At 37.9% G+C, this 20,042-nt stretch overlaps 1 protein-coding gene across 2 annotated transcripts in view; it reads left to right on the top strand.

Annotated features, from left to right (window-relative positions):
• Positions 1–20,042, top strand: part of RAB2B (RAB2B, member RAS oncogene family) — a 20,682-nt gene extending 640 nt beyond the window's left edge. The window contains exons 3-8 of one of the 2 annotated variants that reach the window (XM_027843055.1): positions 1,231–1,298; positions 5,642–5,724; positions 5,952–6,044; positions 16,933–17,044; positions 17,477–17,545; positions 18,281–20,042. In XM_027843055.1, the coding sequence (XP_027698856.1) occupies positions 1,231–1,298; positions 5,642–5,724; positions 5,952–6,044; positions 16,933–17,044; positions 17,477–17,545; positions 18,281–18,388 (533 nt within the window). In that variant the 3' untranslated portion in view covers positions 18,389–20,042. The remainder of the gene's footprint in view (positions 1–1,230; positions 1,299–5,641; positions 5,725–5,951; positions 6,045–16,932; positions 17,045–17,476; positions 17,546–18,280) is intronic. The other variant, XM_027843056.1, reaches the window with a different exon arrangement.

Below are 20,042 nucleotides of genomic sequence, written 5' to 3'. Positions count from 1 at the left end.
ATTAGCAACCTTCAAAGTGAAAGTCAATTTGTTCCACTTTTAACTAGCCAAAAGTTGTGTTAATAAGTGGAGAGAAATCAATGGAAGCAGCTTTGTCTGATGGAAAGAGCATGAATTTGAACTAAAAAGATTAGACTCCAAACCTGTCCTGAAGCTCACTAGCTTAGGAAAGTACTTCATGTCTCTAGAGCTCAGTTTCTCCCTCCATAAAATTGGAGAGTATTAACCAAGATCCCTTTCAACTTTAAATTCTATGATTCTGTGAAAGAGTGCTGTCAAGTGATTGTAATGTTTGAAACTAAATTAAAAATAACAAAGACAAAGAGACCAAGGACTGGTTGCTATCTGGGTGACCTGGGCAATTTGCTTCTCTGTAAGCCTCAATAGCCTCATCTGTAAAACAAAAGGATTACCCCTGAGTATCCTTCCAGCCTTGATAGTTGTAATGACAAGAGAAAAATTGATTAGTTGGTTTGTGAGGGATTTTAAAAAACTTGCTGAATGCCCTAGTAGCAACATTTTTCATTTTCAGATACAAGAAGTTCTTTTCTAAATGCCTTTTCACAGGGGTTTTAGAGCAAAATTGTTACTGGTACTGGAGGAGAAGGAACAAAGATTAAGTTTACATGACTAGTGATAAGAAAAATTATAGCAAAGTAACAACTTCATTATAGTATTAAAAGAGAGGCAAAACTTTTAGCTTCCATCATATGGAGAAAAGCCTCTGCATAAGTACATACAAGCAAAGAAGCATAAGTTTCCAGGAACGTAACTACCAATTCTAAGAAGCATTTTCTCTTAGAAGACCTGCTTGATCAAGCGATCACCAAACAAATGGGGTTCATAAAAGAGACATAGGCTTGGTAACACCAGGGAAAATAGCATTTTGCCCAAATTCTGGCATGGAATTTATGTTCCTTCTGGATCTGCTTTTTGCAGTGACAGTAACCAAGGTTAAGAAATTAGCCAATTTCCACATTGACTTTCTGCTTTTACCAAAGTGATTATGAGCAGAAGCATAGTTATATAAATCCAGATGAAAAGAAAGAATAAAACTAGAACCTGAGATGAAGTGAAACAACTATTTAGACAGCTGCCAGGAGTACAGCTACACTTAGAAAAGACACAGGAAGTGGAAACTGAAATATAGAGGGGCCAGAGCCTTGACTTTTCATTAAACATGTCTATCATTGATGATGATCATTATGTTCTCTGTTCTTCATTTGACAGGTGTGGAGTTTGGGGCCCGTATGGTCAATATTGATGGCAAACAGATCAAATTGCAGATCTGGGACACGGTGAGAGAGAGAACAGAAGAACTCATCCCTTTCTAATAGCTAAGCATACATGGAAAGGGAAAAAGGCTCTGAGGGTGGGGTATTTTCAGTTGAGAACAGAAGAAGAAGAATGAAGTTAAAGAGGTGGAAAAATTTCAGGTCCCATAGATTTCAGCTCCAAGTCCAGGATGGGATTCCTTTTTCCGATGTTTTTATGTTTCATTCAGCTGCAGCATTTAAAAAGGCAAATACTAGTGATGTTACCTTGTGTGTGTGTGTGTGTGTGTGTGTGTGTCTTTTTTACGTACTTACTACATTGTCTTATTTACATACTTATTTTTCCCAGAGCATTTTCACTTACTTGATATCATTTGATTCAATTCATCTCTCTGCCCTAAATAAGTCTGTTCAACATCTTCACACTCTCTCAATTTGTGTGTAGGGGAGCTGTTCCTAATTTCTATTCAGAATCTTTCTCCTTTTTCTTTACTTTTAGGCTTTTTGTATTCTGTCACTTAGACTTAAGAGCTGAAGCATCTGTGATTAAGAGGTTCAATCCTGTGTATAATAATCTAGGTAGTTTTTCTTGAGGACTGTCCTTTTGCTAATTACATTGAACACTGGATACTTTTTGTACATAGCCCTTCATTGTATGAACTCTTAAAATTCCCGTTACTGCTTTTGGGTACCTCTAGTTGATTAATCTGCTGTTTAGTTAGGAATATATTAATATATGCATATGTAGGGTTGAATTTTCCAAGCAGCTTTACCAAGGTTATTCTGTTTGATCCGGACTTTTCATCTTTCTTGGTCAGGGCCATCATTATCACAAGTGATTCACAAATCAGATAATAGCATTGGTAGCCAGATACTTCTTATAGCCTCATTAAGCCTGCACCCCTCTTAATCCACACCCTTAATTCACACCCTTATTTCTAACATCCAACTTGATAGAAACCACACCATATCTATCACCATACGTGTAATAACAAGAGAAAAATTGATTAGTTGGTTTGTGAGGGATATAAAAAAACTTGCTGAATGCCCTAGTAGCAACATTTTTCATTTTCAGATGCAATAAGTTCTTTTTTAAATGCCTTTTTATAGGGGTTTTGGAGCAAAATTGTTACTGGTACTGGAGGAGAAGGAACAAAGAGATTAACTTTACATGACTTAAGTATATGTGTTGTCTTTATTTGCCACTATCTCAATAACTGATATTTACATAGTGCATTATAGACATCTCATTTGGAGTTCAAAACAACCCTATGAGGTAAGTACTTCAGGTATTGTCTTGTATAATTAAAGAAACAGAGTCAGAGAGAAGAAGTGATTTGCCCATGGTCACACAACTAACATCACAAGGAACATTCGAACCCAGCTCTGCTTCCTTCCAAGTCCAACACTCTCACCACTACCCCATATTGCCTTGTGTTTCCTTATATTGCCTGGGCTTGTGGATTCTTACTCACCTTGGACCTGAAGCTTCAAACACCAGCCTTTCTTTTTGACCCCTTTTTATATAGTATCTCTTCATCTAGTACCTCTTATCCTTGGGTTTCCCAGTTCTTAACCCAGAGAGAGATCCTAGAAATTCTGAGAAAATCATACAGAAAAAAGATGCAGGCTTTACAGATATGCAGAACCAGATGAGAAATCCATGCCTCCCCCATATGGATTAGGTTTAATGTGAGAGTTCTAGAGAGCCCTTAAGTAATTTGTTTATGATGGTGTGAATAAGATGATTTGTAGCTTCTTTTTGGAGAGAGAATATAGGTTGTAGAGTGAGAAATTGAGAACTACTCTTTAACTGATACCTAAGCAACATTTTCTTGCTGATCCCACTAATCTATATCATCCAAATTATTCTTTTCTGGATTAAACTGGATCAAACTGGATTAAAAGCAACAAATATATAAAATGTCCATAGATTGAGAAAGACTGTATAATTTTTTTAAAATTTAAAAACATGTCTCTGGAGTAGAGATACTAATGGCTAGGCAATCACTATTCCAAGTATTAATTTTTTTAAACTGATGAAATATCATCTTCAGTATTTTTGTTTTACTGTCATCTTGGTACACTGGAGTGTGTGTGTGTATGTGTGTGTCTGTGTCTGTGTCTGTGTGTCTGTGTGTGTGAAATATATATATTTTTTTATGGAGTCCTTAGTCATACAGGCCTCTCTGAGACCTCCTAAAGTTCTTACTTCTTGTGAGTATCTCTGTTCTATTGTTGTAAAGAGTTGAGAAAGGATAATATTCTAGTTGTGTGCAGTCAGCTCTCAGGTATCCACATAAATGAAGGAGAGCTTTCAGGTTCATGCAATTTTATAAAATAATCCAAAACTCATATATTTGACTTTGGCATGTATTTTGATCCTTATACTTGAAGTGGAGTATACCTGACATTCTAGCAATAAGAACTCATAACCAATATAGCATGCTGGACTATACAAAACAATGTTTTGAAGGAGGTAGTGCAAATATTATCTTTATCTTATAGAAATGGAAACTAAGGCCCAGAAACACTTGGTAATTTTCCCATAGTCACACAGCCACTAAGCATCAGAATTGGGCTAGAGCCAGGTTTTGTGATTCTTAATTCTACTATTCTTTACACAACATTCAATCATGAGGTTATGCTCTGAAGACCCAGCTTAAGAAAAACCACCAAGCTGTCCAGCCTCATCCTTCTGCCTGCCAGCTTCACCCCTTCTTTCAGTTATGTGCTGAAGGTAGATAGAAGCCAAACAGCCTGAATGAAGCTGCCCTTCTTTCTGAACCTGGATTGGAAAAATTAATCTAGTATTTTAATTTTAAAAGGATTTTTCTTATCATGCCAGCTTAAAGACACAGGAGATATTTTCAGCGGCTGAACTTAAGTTCTCTTGTGTGATTCAGCCACTGTGTGGGCTTCCACCAAACTTCCCCTCCCTACTCTGACTGGGCTGCAGTCTACTTGTGGGAAAAGTAAGTAGAGGAGGTAGAAAGTCAATAGGAAAAAAATAAATAAGTAAAATTAATTTAAAAAAAAGAAGGTCAACAGGAGTTCAAAGCAAAACAGAGCTAAAATAATGGTGTGTTGACTATGTGTCTAACAAAAAACATGAAACTAAAAAAGTGTTCTTAGGTAATGTTTTGTAAAACTAAGGTGGTGTAGGTATTAGCTACAAAGGACTTGGAATTATTTTTCTTATTCGAGCCTGATGTCCTAACAGTTATGTGATACACGGAAATATTTGTATAATTCTTAGAGAAAATCTAATCTGGGGAAAAGAAAACTGGACAACCAATCAGGAAACCCAAACTATTCTGCAGGTCCAACAATAAGTTACTATGTAAACTTAAGCAAATCACTTTGTCTCCATGCTTGTATCTTAGTTTCTTCATCTTCAAATCATGGATAATAATATTCCTTCTCTCAGATTTCCAAGGAAGCTGTGTGAGGATAAGATCAGAGCTACAAAAAGCTTTTAGCTGTCCTTCCTTGTAGAATATATTCAGTACTTCTATTAAAAAGTCATTTTCTTCCTATTAAAAAATGGCACAAATAATCATGAAACCAAATGTTTCTGTTATTTTTTGTCTGTATTTTATGTGCCAGGGTGTTGATGATACAGAAAATTAACCTATGATATAATTGAATATGCAAGTGCAATTACAGCTTTTAAACTCTGGTGAGAGACCATTTACTGCCAGAACTTTCTCCGTGTTTCTTCATGCCCCACACTTCATGTTAAGATTGTGATTGGGCAGAGCCCTCAGAAAGTTAACCATGTTTTTGCCAGTTAATTCAGTTTTTGCCATCAATGCAATAAAAAATAAAGTTACCAATTTATAACATATGATAAGGTTTCACCATGAAGGATTTCTATCATTAACATCCTAAACATAATTTTACTTTGTACATCTGAAGAAATGGGAGCAGAAAGGCTAAAATTGTTTATGAAATACTTCTTGGCTAGTCAGTAACATATCTGGAGCCAAAATTTAAAAATGCCTAAGTTTCTAGTTGATTGGTTGGCTGAGCCCTACTGGTTCCCTCTTTCTTTGTAAATTGACTTCTTCCAATCCTTTTAGCCTACAAAAGAAACTTTTCTGGGGGCAGCTAGGTGGCGCAGTGGATAGAGCACTGGCCCTGGGGATAGGAGGACCTGAGTTCAAATTTGACCTCAGACACTTGACATTTACTAGCTCTGTGACCCTGGGCAAGTCATTTAAACTCAATTGCCTCACAAAAAGAAACAAGAAACTTTTCTACTTAAGAATTGGGAGGAGGGGGGAGAATAGTGTGTTTCTGCCTGTCGTCCAGAAATAACCTGGCTTTGTTTGGGGTTTCTTATTGCCATGTTGGTGGGAAAGGCTGGGCAAGAATCCTTCCGTTCTATCACCCGTTCCTACTACAGGGGAGCAGCTGGAGCCCTACTGGTGTACGACATTACAAGGTGAGTGATGTCTGCGAGGTATGTATGTGGGGAAGAATTTTTACTCCGTACCCTACAAATCTCCAACTTTATCACCCACTAAATATATTGAGAAAGCCATGCAGAAAGGGCTTCTACATTCTCTCTCCCTCTTTCCTATGTGAAAGCTATCTTCCTCTTATTTGGGGCCATTTTAATCTGTTCTGATATCTTGAGCTATACCCTCTCTGTATACTTCCATCCTTCAGACGTGAGACCTTCAACCACCTGACTTCATGGCTAGAAGATGCTCGGCAGCACTCCAGCTCCAATATGGTCATCATGTTGATTGGAAATAAGAGGTACATTTTTCTTATGTTGAGTATTAAGGAAATAGACTCTCTTGCTCTCTACAAATTTAATTCCAAGGCATTCCTTAGGCTTGTTATATATTCCCTTCTAGGGTTTGTATAGTTATGGTGGAGCCAATATAAATACCTCTTCTGTGCACTGCTCAGATGCAGCCTAGAGTGCTAGGCTTGGAGGTAGGAAGACATAGGCCAGATCTTACCTCTGACATGTACTAGCTGTGTGTCTTTGGGAAAATCACTTAGCATCTTTGAACCTCAGTTTCCTCATCAGTAAAATGAGATTAAATTGGATGGCCTATAAAGTTCCTTCCGACTCTAAATCTATGATCTTCTATGATAAGAAATTGGGGATACAAAGGCAAAACAATACTTTGAGCTATCCTAAGGCAGCTAGATCGTTCAGTGGACAGAGCACTGGGCCTGGAGTTAGGATGACCTGAGTTCAAATTCGGCCTTAGACACTTACTAGTTTTGTGACCCTGGGCAAATCACTTAACCTTTGCCTTAAACCAATGCAAGAGGAAATAACAAACCACTCCAGTATCTTTGCCATGAAAACCCCTTGGACAGTATGGTCCATGGGGTCATGAAGAGTCAGAAACAACTGAACAACAACAAGGACATCACAATTTAGTTGGAGGGGGACAAATAGTATATGTACATATAAGTAAAATACAAGGTGTAATATGATCAGTACATAGGAGAAATCCAGACAAAATCCTGTGAGAGATTTGAGAGGGCAGAAGGAAGGAGGTACTGTAGAGGCTGGAGATACAAAGGCAAAAACAAAGCAGTTCCTTCCTTCAAGGGACTTATGTTCTAGTTGAGGATAAACAACATATACACAAATAAGTGATGCAAGGATGATAATACAAAAAGCTGTCCTGAAAAACTGAGTCAAGAAGCTCAGGAAAGTGATGAGATGAGAGGAATTGGGTTGTGAGAAGGTGATCTGCCTCACCTTTCCTAGAATGTGTTCTAAGTGCACCCTTAGTCTTGTTTTAGCAGTGAAACATCATACTCACTGCAATTCTTTTATTGGATGTAACTGTTCAGATAATGCTACATCCTGTTGAAGGCAAGTCAGCAACTCCGCCTAGATTTTGGTTCTGATGCAATTAGTTCCCACTCGTTCTCTGGACTCTAATGAGTTAAGCACTGCTTATCATTTTACAGGCCTAGGGAAAAGAGGACTTGCCAGAATTTCAGAGGTAATGTAGTACTGGGGAAAGGACACGGCAATTGACATCAAAGAGCCCATATGCAGATCCTGGCTCTGCCACTTACTGTCCTTGTAACCTTGGTTAAGACATCTAGTCTCTCTAAGCTTCAGTTTCCTTATTTGTAAAGGCCTTGAACTAGATGCCCTCCAAGGTTTCTTCTGGCTCTAAATCAATCCTAAATAAGTACAAAATATACACAAAATAACACTGCTGATTATGTAGCTTAAGATCATATTAACTATTTTGCCTGCAGCATCATACTATTGAATCAAATTTAATTTTCTTTTTTTTCTTTTTTTTTTCATATTGAATTTTCAGACCTCTTAGGTCTTTAAGGTCCACCTTAACTTTTGTTAATGTGAATATCTTTCTAGCAACATCTTTTGGATTTGGTAGTTATACAGTTGATTTTTATGGACCTAAATGTGGAACTTCATTTATCCCTATTAAATAGTCTTTTTTAATGGTTAAATTTTATTCACATCTTTTGTTTTTGTTTTTGTATCAGCTACATTTTCTAGTTTATTCTCTCCCTTCCCCCCGACCTCTCTTAATAATAAAAAGGACAAAAAAGCAGGGGGGGAAACGTTCAGCTAAACTAACATTTCAAAAAGACTGGAATTATATGCACTCTTTCACACCCACAGTCCCAGACCTCTCCAGAAGAACAGGAGGACTGGAAGCAAGAAAGCACCTTCTCAGATCTATTTTTTGGGCAAAGCTTGGTCATTCAGTATCATTTTTTTAAATGTTTTTTTCTACTGACATTGTTGTAGTCATGTGTATGTTGGTTCTTGCTTCACTTTGTGTCAGTTTGTATAAGCCTTTCCATGCTTTTCTGTATTTATCATTTCATATAGAGCAGATTATAATATACCATTACATTCATTTGCCACAGTTTGGCCATTCCCCAATAAATGAATATCTACTTTATTTCTAGTTCTTTGCTACTACAAAAGTGCTGCCGTAGATATTTTGGTGTGTAAGGGGACATTCTCATTTGTCACTGATTTCCTTGAGGTATGTGCCTTAATGGAATTTCTCAGGGAAAGAGTATGGACTTTTTGATCTTTCTCATTGTATTGTTTCAGATGGCTTTCCAGAATGGTTAGATCAGTACACAGCTTTACCAACAATGCATTTGTGTGCCTCTTTCCAAAACCACTCCAACACTATTTCCATCTTATATTGGCTTTGCCAATTTGCTAGGTATAAAGTGAAACCTTAGACTTATTTGGATTTGCATTTCTCATTATTAGTGCTTCATATGCTTGTTAATAGCTTGTAATCCTCCTTTTGAGGACTATTTGTTCATGTCCTTTGAGTAATTATCTATTGAGGAATGGCTTTTGGTTTTATATATTTCTGTTGTCTATATTGTATTTCAGGTAACATTTATAGGAATCTTGAATACAGGTAAAAAAAGAGCTTAAAATACAGTCTGGGTTAGCATTCCAGAACTAAGTAACTATGTCCCTACCTTACACCGTTCCTCATGGGCCATTATCTAGAGTTAAACACAGAGTCTTCCTCCATTTCATTCTGGGGATGAGTACAAAACCCAGCTCTGCATCAGAGTACTGGGACTGGAATCAGGAAAGAATTGAATTTTAATCTGGTCTCAGACACTTACTAGTTGTGTGATCCTGGGCAAGTTACTTCACCTCCATCTGCCTTAGTTTCCTCAACTGTAAAACAAGAATAATAGCACCAACCTCCCAGGGTTATTGTGAGGAATAAATGAGATATTATTTGTAAATACTTAGTGCCTGAAACATAGTAGGTGCTTAATAAATGCTTATTCCCTTCCCTTTCCCTCTGCCCTGTCCTGCCCACATGACCTTAGACAAGTCACTTCTCCTCTCTGAGCCCCAGTTTCAAAGGCCATAAAATAAGGAGTTTGGACTCAATGATCACTAAGGTCCCTTCTGGCTTTTATATCCCATGATGTGGCTACAGTAATCTACATGTTATTATTACAGTATCTTTGGGTGTAATACATCTGGACCTGGTGATTTCAAGCAGTCAATAAGAATTTATTAAGCACTGGTGATACCAAGAAAGGCAAAAGACAATTTGTTAAGTACAGTTATATGTGCTCTCTTATTGGCTCTTTACATATCTTGGGTTTCAGTCCCCTATTAGCTGTTGCTGTTCCTTGCAAGGTGATTCTTCTTGATAGAAAAAAATAAAAGCAAACAAGATGTTTAATAGTTCTACCTTTTATCTATCATATGTTATTATCTGTTTTCTTCCCAACCTAAGCTGGAGCCTTTTCCCTATCATGTTGTCAACATAGCTTTTTAAAAGCCCCTTTTGTTTTTCTTCAGATGTATCACGAGCCTGAGTGCTTTCTGGGATTTATTTAGCCTTTATCCATTTAGAATCTTGCTATTCTTTTGTATTTGTCCTCTGGCATCCGTCCTTTTTTCTTCTGTACTGTATTTTAAAATCTGAGTTTATAGATTAGTTTCCTCTGCAGGAACTAATCTTCAGTTGTTAGGTGGCTTTTTCATTATTTAAGTAGCTTTCTCTTTTCCTCCTCATTAGCATTATGTACCTTATCATCAAAATTTTCTTCCTGAGAACTTCTGATCCCTTTTGAGCCAGTTTTCCTTTTATAATCATAGGCCATATGATCATATGTTCTGCTCTTAACAGAGATATCACCAACAGGTGTTTGGATACTAGAAATCTTGAATTCATTTCAGCAAGTTTTTTTTTTTTTTTTTGTGAGGCAGTCGGGGTTAAATGACAGTGACTTGCCCAGGGTCACACAGCTAGTAAGTGTCAAGTGTCTGAGGCCAGATTTGAGCTCAGATCCTCCTCACTCCAGGGCCAGTGCTTTATCTACTGTGCCGCCTAGCTGCCACCAGTTTAGCAAGTTTTCAGTAAACACCTGTGACCTGCTTCTCCATCAGTTTTATTATTGGCTTCTACAGTTCATTGTCCATTCCTGTATTCCCAACAGGTAGTCCTTCAAGAGAACAATAGAATCACATGGAGTTGAAACCCAAGATAAGTGATGACATGGAACAGAATATCAAACACCAAGTAGCTCTGTGAATTTCACTAGGCCCAGATGAATCGTGTGCAATAATTCTAAAAGAACTAATGAATGTGATAGGAGCTCAGTTGCTGGCAACATTTTTATATAAAAAAATCATGGAAAATGGGAGAGAAGACACAAGACTAGAAACCAGGAAAATTTATTGAAAAAACTTCATCTGTACCTCCCATTTCAAATCAACAAGCATTAATTAAGTACCCACTACATGCCAGGCCCTTTGCTGGGTGCCAAGGATAGCAAAACAAAACAAAAAAGAGTTATTTCTGTCTTTAAGGAACTTACATTTCAGTCATTTATTCAGCACCTACCATTGAAGAAAATGTTATGTACAGAAAAGTAAATACAAAATGTATGCAAAAATAGAAAAATAATTTTAGTGAGGGAAGGATTAAGTGGAGGGATCAGGGAAGGCCTCACGTAGAGGGAACACCAAAGCTGAGGGAAACAGAGTTCCCGAGGGGCCAGGATAAGGACGAAGACCTTTCTAGGCATGGGGGATGACTGTAATGTTGTGTAAAAGTAGGACAGTTTGTCTAGAGCGGGGGTGGGGAACCTGCAGCCTCAAGGCCACATGTGACCCTATAAGTCCTCAAGTATGGCTCTTTGACTAAGTCCAATTTACAGAACAAATCCCTTTAATAACAGGATTTGTTCTGTGAAATTTGGATTCAATCAAAGGGGCTGCACTTGAGGACCTAGAGGGCTTCATGTGGCTTCAAGGCTACAGGTTCCCCACCCCTGGTACGGAATATATAGTGTGACAAAGGAGATAGTGAGAAATCAGTCTAGAGGTCTAGGTTAGACTGAAAATGTGAATGCCAAACAGAAAAGCTTGTGTTCTATCCCATAACAAATTAATGGAGTGCTGTCAACCACAATAATGGTCTCTAGTAGAATGTTACAGGACAGTGATAACTAAAGGGTGCCAGGCAGTTCTAGTGGGTGTGTGATCAACTAGAAGGTAACTCAGATCCCATCCTCTCTAACCTCTAACAAGCCTCAATCCTGACTTACCTATTACATCTTCTCCCTCCACTCTGTAAGTTCCCAGCCTTCTCTCTGCACCCCCAACACCCTTCTGAGCTAGAAGTTGGCCTCTCAGGACAATTACAATCTAACTACTACCAGGGCATCCACAGCAGCAGCTGCACGAGTGCTACTGGGAATAGCCCTCTTTCCCTCCTTTTCCTAACCAGAACACCTACCCAGTATGTACCCCCCACCCCGATCCCTCTGGCTGGAGGGGTGACCCCCTTGAGGTTAAGGAGTAATGACCAATGAGTAAGAGCCCAGCCTCCCTTTTTGTTTTGGGTAGGACAGGATGAGGCTGCATGGACAGGTTGTGACAGACTGGAGATCTCATTACATTATTTCTACTGCCATACCCATTCCTTTTCTAAACTTCCCTATTGCTTTTAAGGAAACTACCAACTTTCCATCAACCAACTTCACAACCTCATTATCATACTCATTCTCACTCATTCCACATAATCAGTCAATTGTGAAACATTGTCAGTCTTATCCCCACAATAGACCTCTTACCTGGCCCTTTCTCTCTACTCAGAAAGCAACATTTCTTATCACTTCTCATCTGGACTGTTGTAATATACTCCTCATTGGTCTCCCCTCTTTCCAGTCTCTTCCCCTCTCCAATCTACCTTCCACAGAGCTACCAAAGTAATTTTCCTTAAACATGTCAGACCTTGTCACTTCCCTACCTAATAAACTCTAGTGGCTCCCTATTGAATCTAGGACCAGAAATTATTCATCTTTATCATCCTTTTCTTAATTTCCACTTTTGTTTTATATTATATACCATAGTATAGTAATATATTTATATGATTTGTAAATAAGTATACATGGAGGAGTTACTGCCCCCAAAATTTTCATTGATAAAATTATGCAATCTAAAAGATTTGGAGACCATTGTTCTAGGGATCTATCATTGGCTTTGTTATCTTTAACCCATCACAAAATCTGAAGAGTTGAGAAAGACGGCAGACTCCTAATACAACCCATAACTGAAAAAGAACTGCCCTCTACAATGTAACCAAGAACCTTTGTTTAAAAATCTCTAGGTGAGGATAACCCACTACCTCCTGAGACAACCCATTCACCTTTTAGATAGCTCTTATTGTTGGGAAGTTTTTCCTCCATCAACCCTAAATCTGCCTCTGCAGTTTCTACCTGTTACTTCTAGCTCTGCCCACTGGGACCAAGCAGAACAAAACTAATCCTTGCACATGACAACCTTGTTTGTACTTGAATATAATGATCTCATCTCTCCTAAGTCATCTCTTCTCTATGCTAAGCCTTCCTAGAACTTTAAACCAATTTTTTTTTTGGGGGGGGGGGCTTAGGCAATGGGGTTAAGTGACTTGCCCAGGGTCACACAGCTAATTAGTGTTATGTGTCTGAGGCCAAATTTGAACTCAGGTCCTCCTCACTTCAGGGCCGGTGCCCTATCCACTGCGCCACCTGGCTGCCCCCCAGCCAATTCTAATATGGCATTCTGTTGCATCTCTTCTGTATCCCAGTCTTATTCCTATGGAAACTCTCTAGCTATCAATGTCCTTCCTAAGTTGTAGTATCAGAACTATGTATGATATTCCAAAGGTGGTCTGACTAGGGAGGAGTACAGCAAGATTATCAGCTTTTAGTCCTGATCACTATGCCTTTCTTACTGTAGGCCACGATCATATTAAGGTTTTTTTGGTCACTCTTATCACATTGTAGACACATTGATCTATAAGTCCCCTAAAGCCCCCATGTCCAACTGCTACCTAAGCACCCCTTCTCAATACTATAGTTATGAAATTGTGGGGTAATTTTTTTTAGCCTAAATGTAACATAGCTAATGAAATCTAATAAAATGAAATTTGAACTGAGACCTCTGATTACTTCTTTCCCACTGCACCATGCTGCCTCCACAATGCTAGTGAGTCCAGTGGGAACACCATTGTATTTCTCCTTTGGAAAATATGGACATTTGCTTTTTTCCATTCTTGTCATTTCTCTCTTCTTTTCCATGCTCTTTGAAAGAGCCCTGACAATGATTCATTCTTTTAGTACCCTACAATGTATTTCATCTGGACCAATTACTTGAACCCATCAAGGAAAGATAGGAACTTTCTTGTGATCTCTTGGGTTTAGCACTTTTTGTTCTGTCCTTTCTTGTCCAAAAATCATTCTCCTTGAAGGAGAAAACAGAAGCAAAGTGAGTGGAGCAACTTAACCAAGTCGGTTGTCAGTTGTCATTGCCCCATTCGTGCCAAGGAACCATCCTTTCACCTTCTTTCATCCTCATTTTCCACAAAATAGTTTAAAAACAACAACAACAACAACAAAAACCTTTTTGTTTCTTTAGCTTTCCTCACCAACCTCACTTTATTCTGAATTTTATCATTTCTGACACTATTCTTACAAGATTATGCCATGCTTTTTAGTCATTCTGTATTGCCTACCCTTGCTTCCATCTTCTGTACATGTATTTTTAAAGCCTTAAGTTGGTTGTAGTGAGTTTTTTGTGCATCCACATCAATCTCTTTAACAATTTCCTTTTTTCTTCTTCATGATAATTGTTTCTCTTGTGTCTTTAGAACTTCATTCTTTACTTCCCTGGGTTGAATTGTCCCTGTAGAATTTGAGCCAACGGGATTCTACCTATCCCCTTTGAGTGGAAATCTGTTCTACTCAAAATCAAGGGTGCATTTCAGACTCTTCTTGACTTTTCTCTCATTCACTATCACAGATTCTAAGCTATTTGCAGTCTACTTCCCCTGAATATTCCCATCATTTCTACTCCAGCAATCAGTTCTTCCCTTTTGGTAAGAATCAGATCTGGAATTTAATTTCCTTTTGTTATTTCCTTCATTTTTTGAATGATGGGATTATTATTAAGGCAAGTCAGTAAATCATTACTTGCTTTTCTTTTGGAGTGAAAGCACTAGAAGAAGTTTGAATAATTCAAGTACTCCCATCCTTATTATATCATGCCTCTTTGCTAAGTTTATGATCTGTCTCCTGAACTCCCATCTATTTTCTCTTTCTGTATGAGTGGTTTGTAGTGTACTCTGATGACAATATCACTTCTGTTTCTGCTACTGCTGTTTACTCAGATGTTTTCTCTCTTAGCTTCTTAGATTTCCTCACACACATGAATATACATTCTTAATATAAAATACTATTTCCTTCCTTACTCTCTTCCTTACCCTATTTCTTTTGAATAAGGTATACACTTCCAGAGCCATATTTCAGTCATGTGTCTCATCACACTGTCTCAGATTCTTGTGAGGTCAAATATGCCTATGTGCAATAGCATCTCTAGTTCATCTCATTTGTTATCCTTACTTGACGAATTTAAGTATAGGCATCTGAGGCCATGAGTTTACTATTCACTGCATTCTTGGATTTTTGTGTTACAAACTTCTATGTATCTCAATTGCTAATCTTTTTCCTACATTGTAACTACTCACTATTATGTAGGAGAATAGCTTTTATACACATATCTACTTCCTTACCCTTTTGTTCTGTTCCATTTGAACACATTATACCTATTCCAGTCATTAAATCATTTCCCACCAAATACTTATGAAGGTATATTTATCTTCTCAAATTAAAAACCTGACTACAGATTTTATGTGGGGGAAAAAAGTGAAAAGTAATAAATAGGTTTTGGTTTTTGAGTCTTGGTAGCTGAGATGGTGTCATCAACACAAATAGGGAATTTAGGGAGAAGGATGGGTTTGGGGGTTAGACATGAGTTCAATTTTGCACAGACAGTTAGAAATGCAAACCTGCCAACCACTCTGCCCAGCAAATTGGAATGGTGCTAAAGAAGTGTCTAAAATATCCATCCATACTCTTTGACCCAGAGATTTTCTTTATTGGCCATATAGCCTCATGGAGATCAAGGACAGAAGAATGTACAAAATATTTATAGTGGCACTCTGTTGAAAGTAATGCTAAATAAATTATGATAATAATTAATGGAATATTACCAAATCATAAGAAATAATGAATAGGAACAATATAGAGAAGCATGGGAAGACGTACCTGAATGGATGCAAAGTGAAATAAGTAGAAACAGGAAAACAATAAACAATTTAAGTGGAGAGAACAACAGTAGCAACAACAATAACAACAACAAACACCTGAATACTGTGTAATACAATGACCAAGATTATTCTGAAAGACCAATAAGAAAATGCATCTCCCTCCCTTCTGTGCAAAGGTGGGGCACTTTGAGAACAGAACATTGTATATATTGTTGGACTTGGTTGATATGTTGGCTATTTTTGCTGAACTGCTTTTTTTCCCCCTTTTCTTTTTCTTTGTTTTGGAGCTAAGCAAAAGATATTACTTTTTTAAAGAAAGAAACGCCAGTTTGGAGCTTAGAAGAAAAATCAGAACTGGAGATATAGATTTGGGACTTAGATGCTTAAAGGCAATAATTAAAACAATAAAAGTAGATGAGATTGTTGAGGAAGATAATTGGGAACTAAAGATAGAGTTGCCACATGCCCACAACTAGGTAAGAAGAAGAGACAAGGAACTATTTCAAGATGGGATGAAAGGCAGGATAATTCACCATCATAGAATCTGAGGGAAAGAGTATCATGGAGTAATGGTCAAAAATTAAATGCTATAGGATGGTCAAGGAGAATAAGAACTGAACAACAGCATGGTAATTGTGACTTCAGACGAGTTTCAGAAGAGGGGTGAGCATAGAAGCCACAATGCAAGGGGTCAAAGAATGAGTAAGTGCTAAAGAAGTAGAAGCAGTAAAGATTGACCAGTATTTCAAAAGCATGGCTTTGAAGAAGAGAAAAGAGAGGGAATTAGTAGTCTTGAAAGGATGGCATAGTCAATGGAAGTTGTTTTGTATTTTTTTTAATTTAGGGAAATCTGATCATGGTTGTAGGAAATATTGAAGAAACCATTAGGGTGAAAAGACTGAAGATGGTAGATAGTGGGGACAGTGTGATGGAGCAAGAGATGATGGGGTGGGATAAGATCAAAGATTCTGTGCAAATAAATTTCATGATAGAAGAGGAAATGATGGGGTATGAAGTGCCCATTCTGTTTTCTAACAATTAGGATTTCCTCTTACTCATTTTCCTTCCTTCACTTTCACCAGAACTCCATTAAATGGTGAATTCCTTGAGAGCAGGGACTGTTTTTGCCTTTGTTTGTATCTCTAGGACTTAGCATAATGCTTGGCACATAGTGGGTGCTTAATAAATCTTTGTTGACTTGACTGCATTTCATTTTGCTGTAATATGCAAGAGTACATGGAGTCAAAATAAGTACAATGTTGTCCTAATTTTTTACTTGGCCTATATTTATTCAACAATGGAATCAAGAAACAGCTTGGCTGTGCCTAAGGGATATTTTCCAAGCTCTATACAGAAATAATCTTATGCAGGGAAAAAGCTATTTATGCTGCTACACATGCAGAATCTACTCCATGCAGAATACTGCACTGGTATCTTATAGTTGAGATTGTACTGCCACATTGTGTCTGGAAGAGTTCCCCCTCTAATATAGATCTTTCTTTCCTTTCCTCTCCATCAATTTCTTTCAGTGACCTAGAGTCTCGACGGGATGTGAAAAGGGAAGAAGGAGAGGCTTTTGCTCGGGAGCATGGGCTTATCTTCATGGAGACCTCAGCCAAAACTGCCTGTAATGTTGAAGAGGTACTGCTCCAAAGGGAGTGGAGAAAATGATATAGGGACTACCAGAGCATTATCCTTACCTTTCTTTCAGAACTCCCTTCCCCAATAGCACAAAGTCTTCATGATAAGGAAAGGAGTGGTTTTAATGGATTAGGGGAATAAGTGCTCTCTTTTTATGGAATTATTTCATTTTTAAGTTTGAATGTGACACCAGTCTGGGAAGATCTTGGCCCAATACTGAGGGTGGTACTGAAAATCTTGGGAAGCATTCTCTAAGAATCTTAAGAAGGACTGTGGAGTGGTTATTGAGACTTCCTATGATTTTCTTTCCTATCTTATATAAATCCCCTTCTCTGTCTTTAGATATACAACAGAAATAGCTATTGCATTCTTTCTCTTATTTCTCTATATTCAGCTCTTCTTGTCTCTATGTGAATTGATTTGTTTCCTTAGGCCTTCATTAACACAGCCAAAGAAATATATAGGAAGATCCAGCAGGGCTTATTTGATGTCAACAATGAGGTGAGAGGGGGTGATGCATGGCCTAGCACTGGTTTGTCTTATCCTAAATAAGATGAGGATTTTCCTTGAATGTAGGTTTCTCCCATCTGTTGCCTTTCTATTTAAACTAAGGCAGTTTAAATCTGATTCTTCACATGAGGACTCAAGAGATCCATTATTTCTTTCTGGTTTCTTTTGATGATGCAGAATGAGTGGTTGAAGAAATAAGTGGTTAGTAATCTGTGTTGCCAGACTTATTTTCATTCACTGCTTTCAAATTTTTTTTACAATCCTTGGGTATGGGGAAGTTATAAGCACTATCAATTAGAATATACAATCTGGGATAAAAACAGAAGGGAGAAACTTATTTCCCATTTCTATTCTCCCCTTTCCCTCTTTCCTTCCCATTACATGTATGCATTTTATTGTGGCTCAAAAATTTAAACATAATAAAGACATATATGTGCATATATATGTATGTATAAACATATACATACATATTACAAAAACAAAACCCCTACTAATTCTAGACAATCAAATATACATTTCTACTACAGTTAGCTATTATATAATTGCTGATAGACTTTGCAGCTGTATAGTATGCATCTAGAAGAAATGTTCACCTTCCAAGGCCATTCCTGCCTTTTGAAGAGTATGATCAATTTTTTTTTTTTTAATTTCTCTCTCCTTCTTTCTTCCTGTCTCTGTTACATTTTAGCACTAAGGTATGGGGATATTTCTTATTTTTTCTTACAGGCAAATGGCATCAAGATTGGGCCTCAGCAGCCAGCCTCAGCATCATCAGGACCCAGCTCATATCAAAGGAATTATGAAGGCAGAGGTGACAGCTCTAGCTGTTGCTGAATTTCTGGCCATAGTATCTGGTCCTTCTTGGGACAGACCCCTCATGCAGCAGACTTGAGGGAAGAGGTCCTGGCTGCTTTGGTCAGGGGAAGCCTTATCCCCAAGTGTGATCTCCTGCCCTTCCACCCAACTAGGGAAGAATTTGTGCCCTTAACTGACCAGTTCCTCTTTAGGGACGTGAATATTTCCTATAGATTAGGGCTCCTCCCTTCCTTCTCCCTTCCTAATTCCCATCCTCATATTTTAATTTCTTAATTGTTAGGGGCAAGGCTGAGACTCACTCGAGTTCAAAGATAAGTAAACACTGATTTTTCTTTTAGCACAACCCTGCTGCCCATTATGAAGTGTTAGAAGTGTCAGAGATCTTCTGAGTGAGCATGTCAAAGAGTAAGGATCTGGTGTACCATGTGGGAATAGATTTGCCAATAGATTTGGGAATTTCAACAGGCTTTTTATTTCCTTCCCTTTGGGGGTCTGTTTGCTACTTTTTCAGAGACCTTGTAGGGAACACATGGTTCCTTCTGCTAGAGCATGTAGAGATAATGAACAGTTTTCTATGTCTGTAAGCAACTCCTTTCCATTGCTATTTTTTATCTCTTAGGATCCAGTTTTAAAGAAGTAAATGAACTTCTTCAGGCAGTCTGGGAACAATGGTCTCTTTCTGTTTGTAAAACCTAGAGAAAACAATCTTTATTCTTGTTCTTTTAGAGACCATATCTAGTCAAGACCCTCAAACAAATGAATCTTTACCATCTGACCAACTTCACTACAGATCCTCTAATCAAGCAAATCTGCTTGTTCTCCTAAACTTGTTACACATGACTTTTGTTCCTACCTCCTTGCCTTTTCACATGCTAATTCATGTTCTTCAATGTGTTGAGTTTAAGAATAACTTCTAACATGTGTCCCAAAGTCAACCCCACTAAATTCTAATCAATCTACTACTCAGCGCCCCTTCAGCCTTCATAAACTCAGTATTATGTTAATTTGCACTTTTTGTTTCTTTGTAAATATATCATCAGTTGTTCATGTGGAGGACCCATCTTCCCCACATAGAGTGTAAACTCTTTGAGGGCAGGGACCATGTCTTCTGTTGCTTTTGTGCTTCTCCTTCCTTTCCAGTTCCTTCACAGTGCTTAGTGTTGCACATAGTATGTACTCCATAAAGCTGACTGACTTAAAAGACATAAAACAGCCTTATTGTATGCCTTTTCTGAGGCTTTGGAAGCACCTTTTAGAAACTATATCCCAGTCTCTTCCAACTGCTAATCCTGGGACCCATATTTCCATTTTTTCCCTTCTTAGGATCCATGTTCATTTGTCTTCCCTCCCTCCATTTCCAAGATCTTTACTTCCATTCCATGTAGACCTATATAGGAAGGCTGACTGCCACTAGGCAAGCAAATCAGCATGCACTTTTCTAGTCAGTCCTATATTTCAAAAGCATATGATGCTATCTTCGAAAAAATTTGCTCTACTCCCATTCCCCATCATATGTCTTCCCAATCCAGCCCCTGTATCTTTCTGCTTAGGTCACTCAGTCACCCTTTTCCACACTAGTGCCTCATGGATTTTCATTACTTTCTTTTATTATTATTATTATTATTATTTTGCTGTTGAATTGTTTCATTATTAAATATATGCATGCGTCCAA

Source organism: Vombatus ursinus, unplaced genomic scaffold (assembly GCF_900497805.2).
Source record: "Vombatus ursinus unplaced genomic scaffold, bare-nosed wombat genome assembly UNPS02014894.1, whole genome shotgun sequence".
In the NCBI taxonomy this organism is placed as follows: Eukaryota; Metazoa; Chordata; class Mammalia; order Diprotodontia; family Vombatidae; genus Vombatus; species Vombatus ursinus.
The sequence above is the reverse complement of the archived record's forward strand: the minus strand, read 5'-3'. Positions and strand labels throughout refer to the sequence as shown.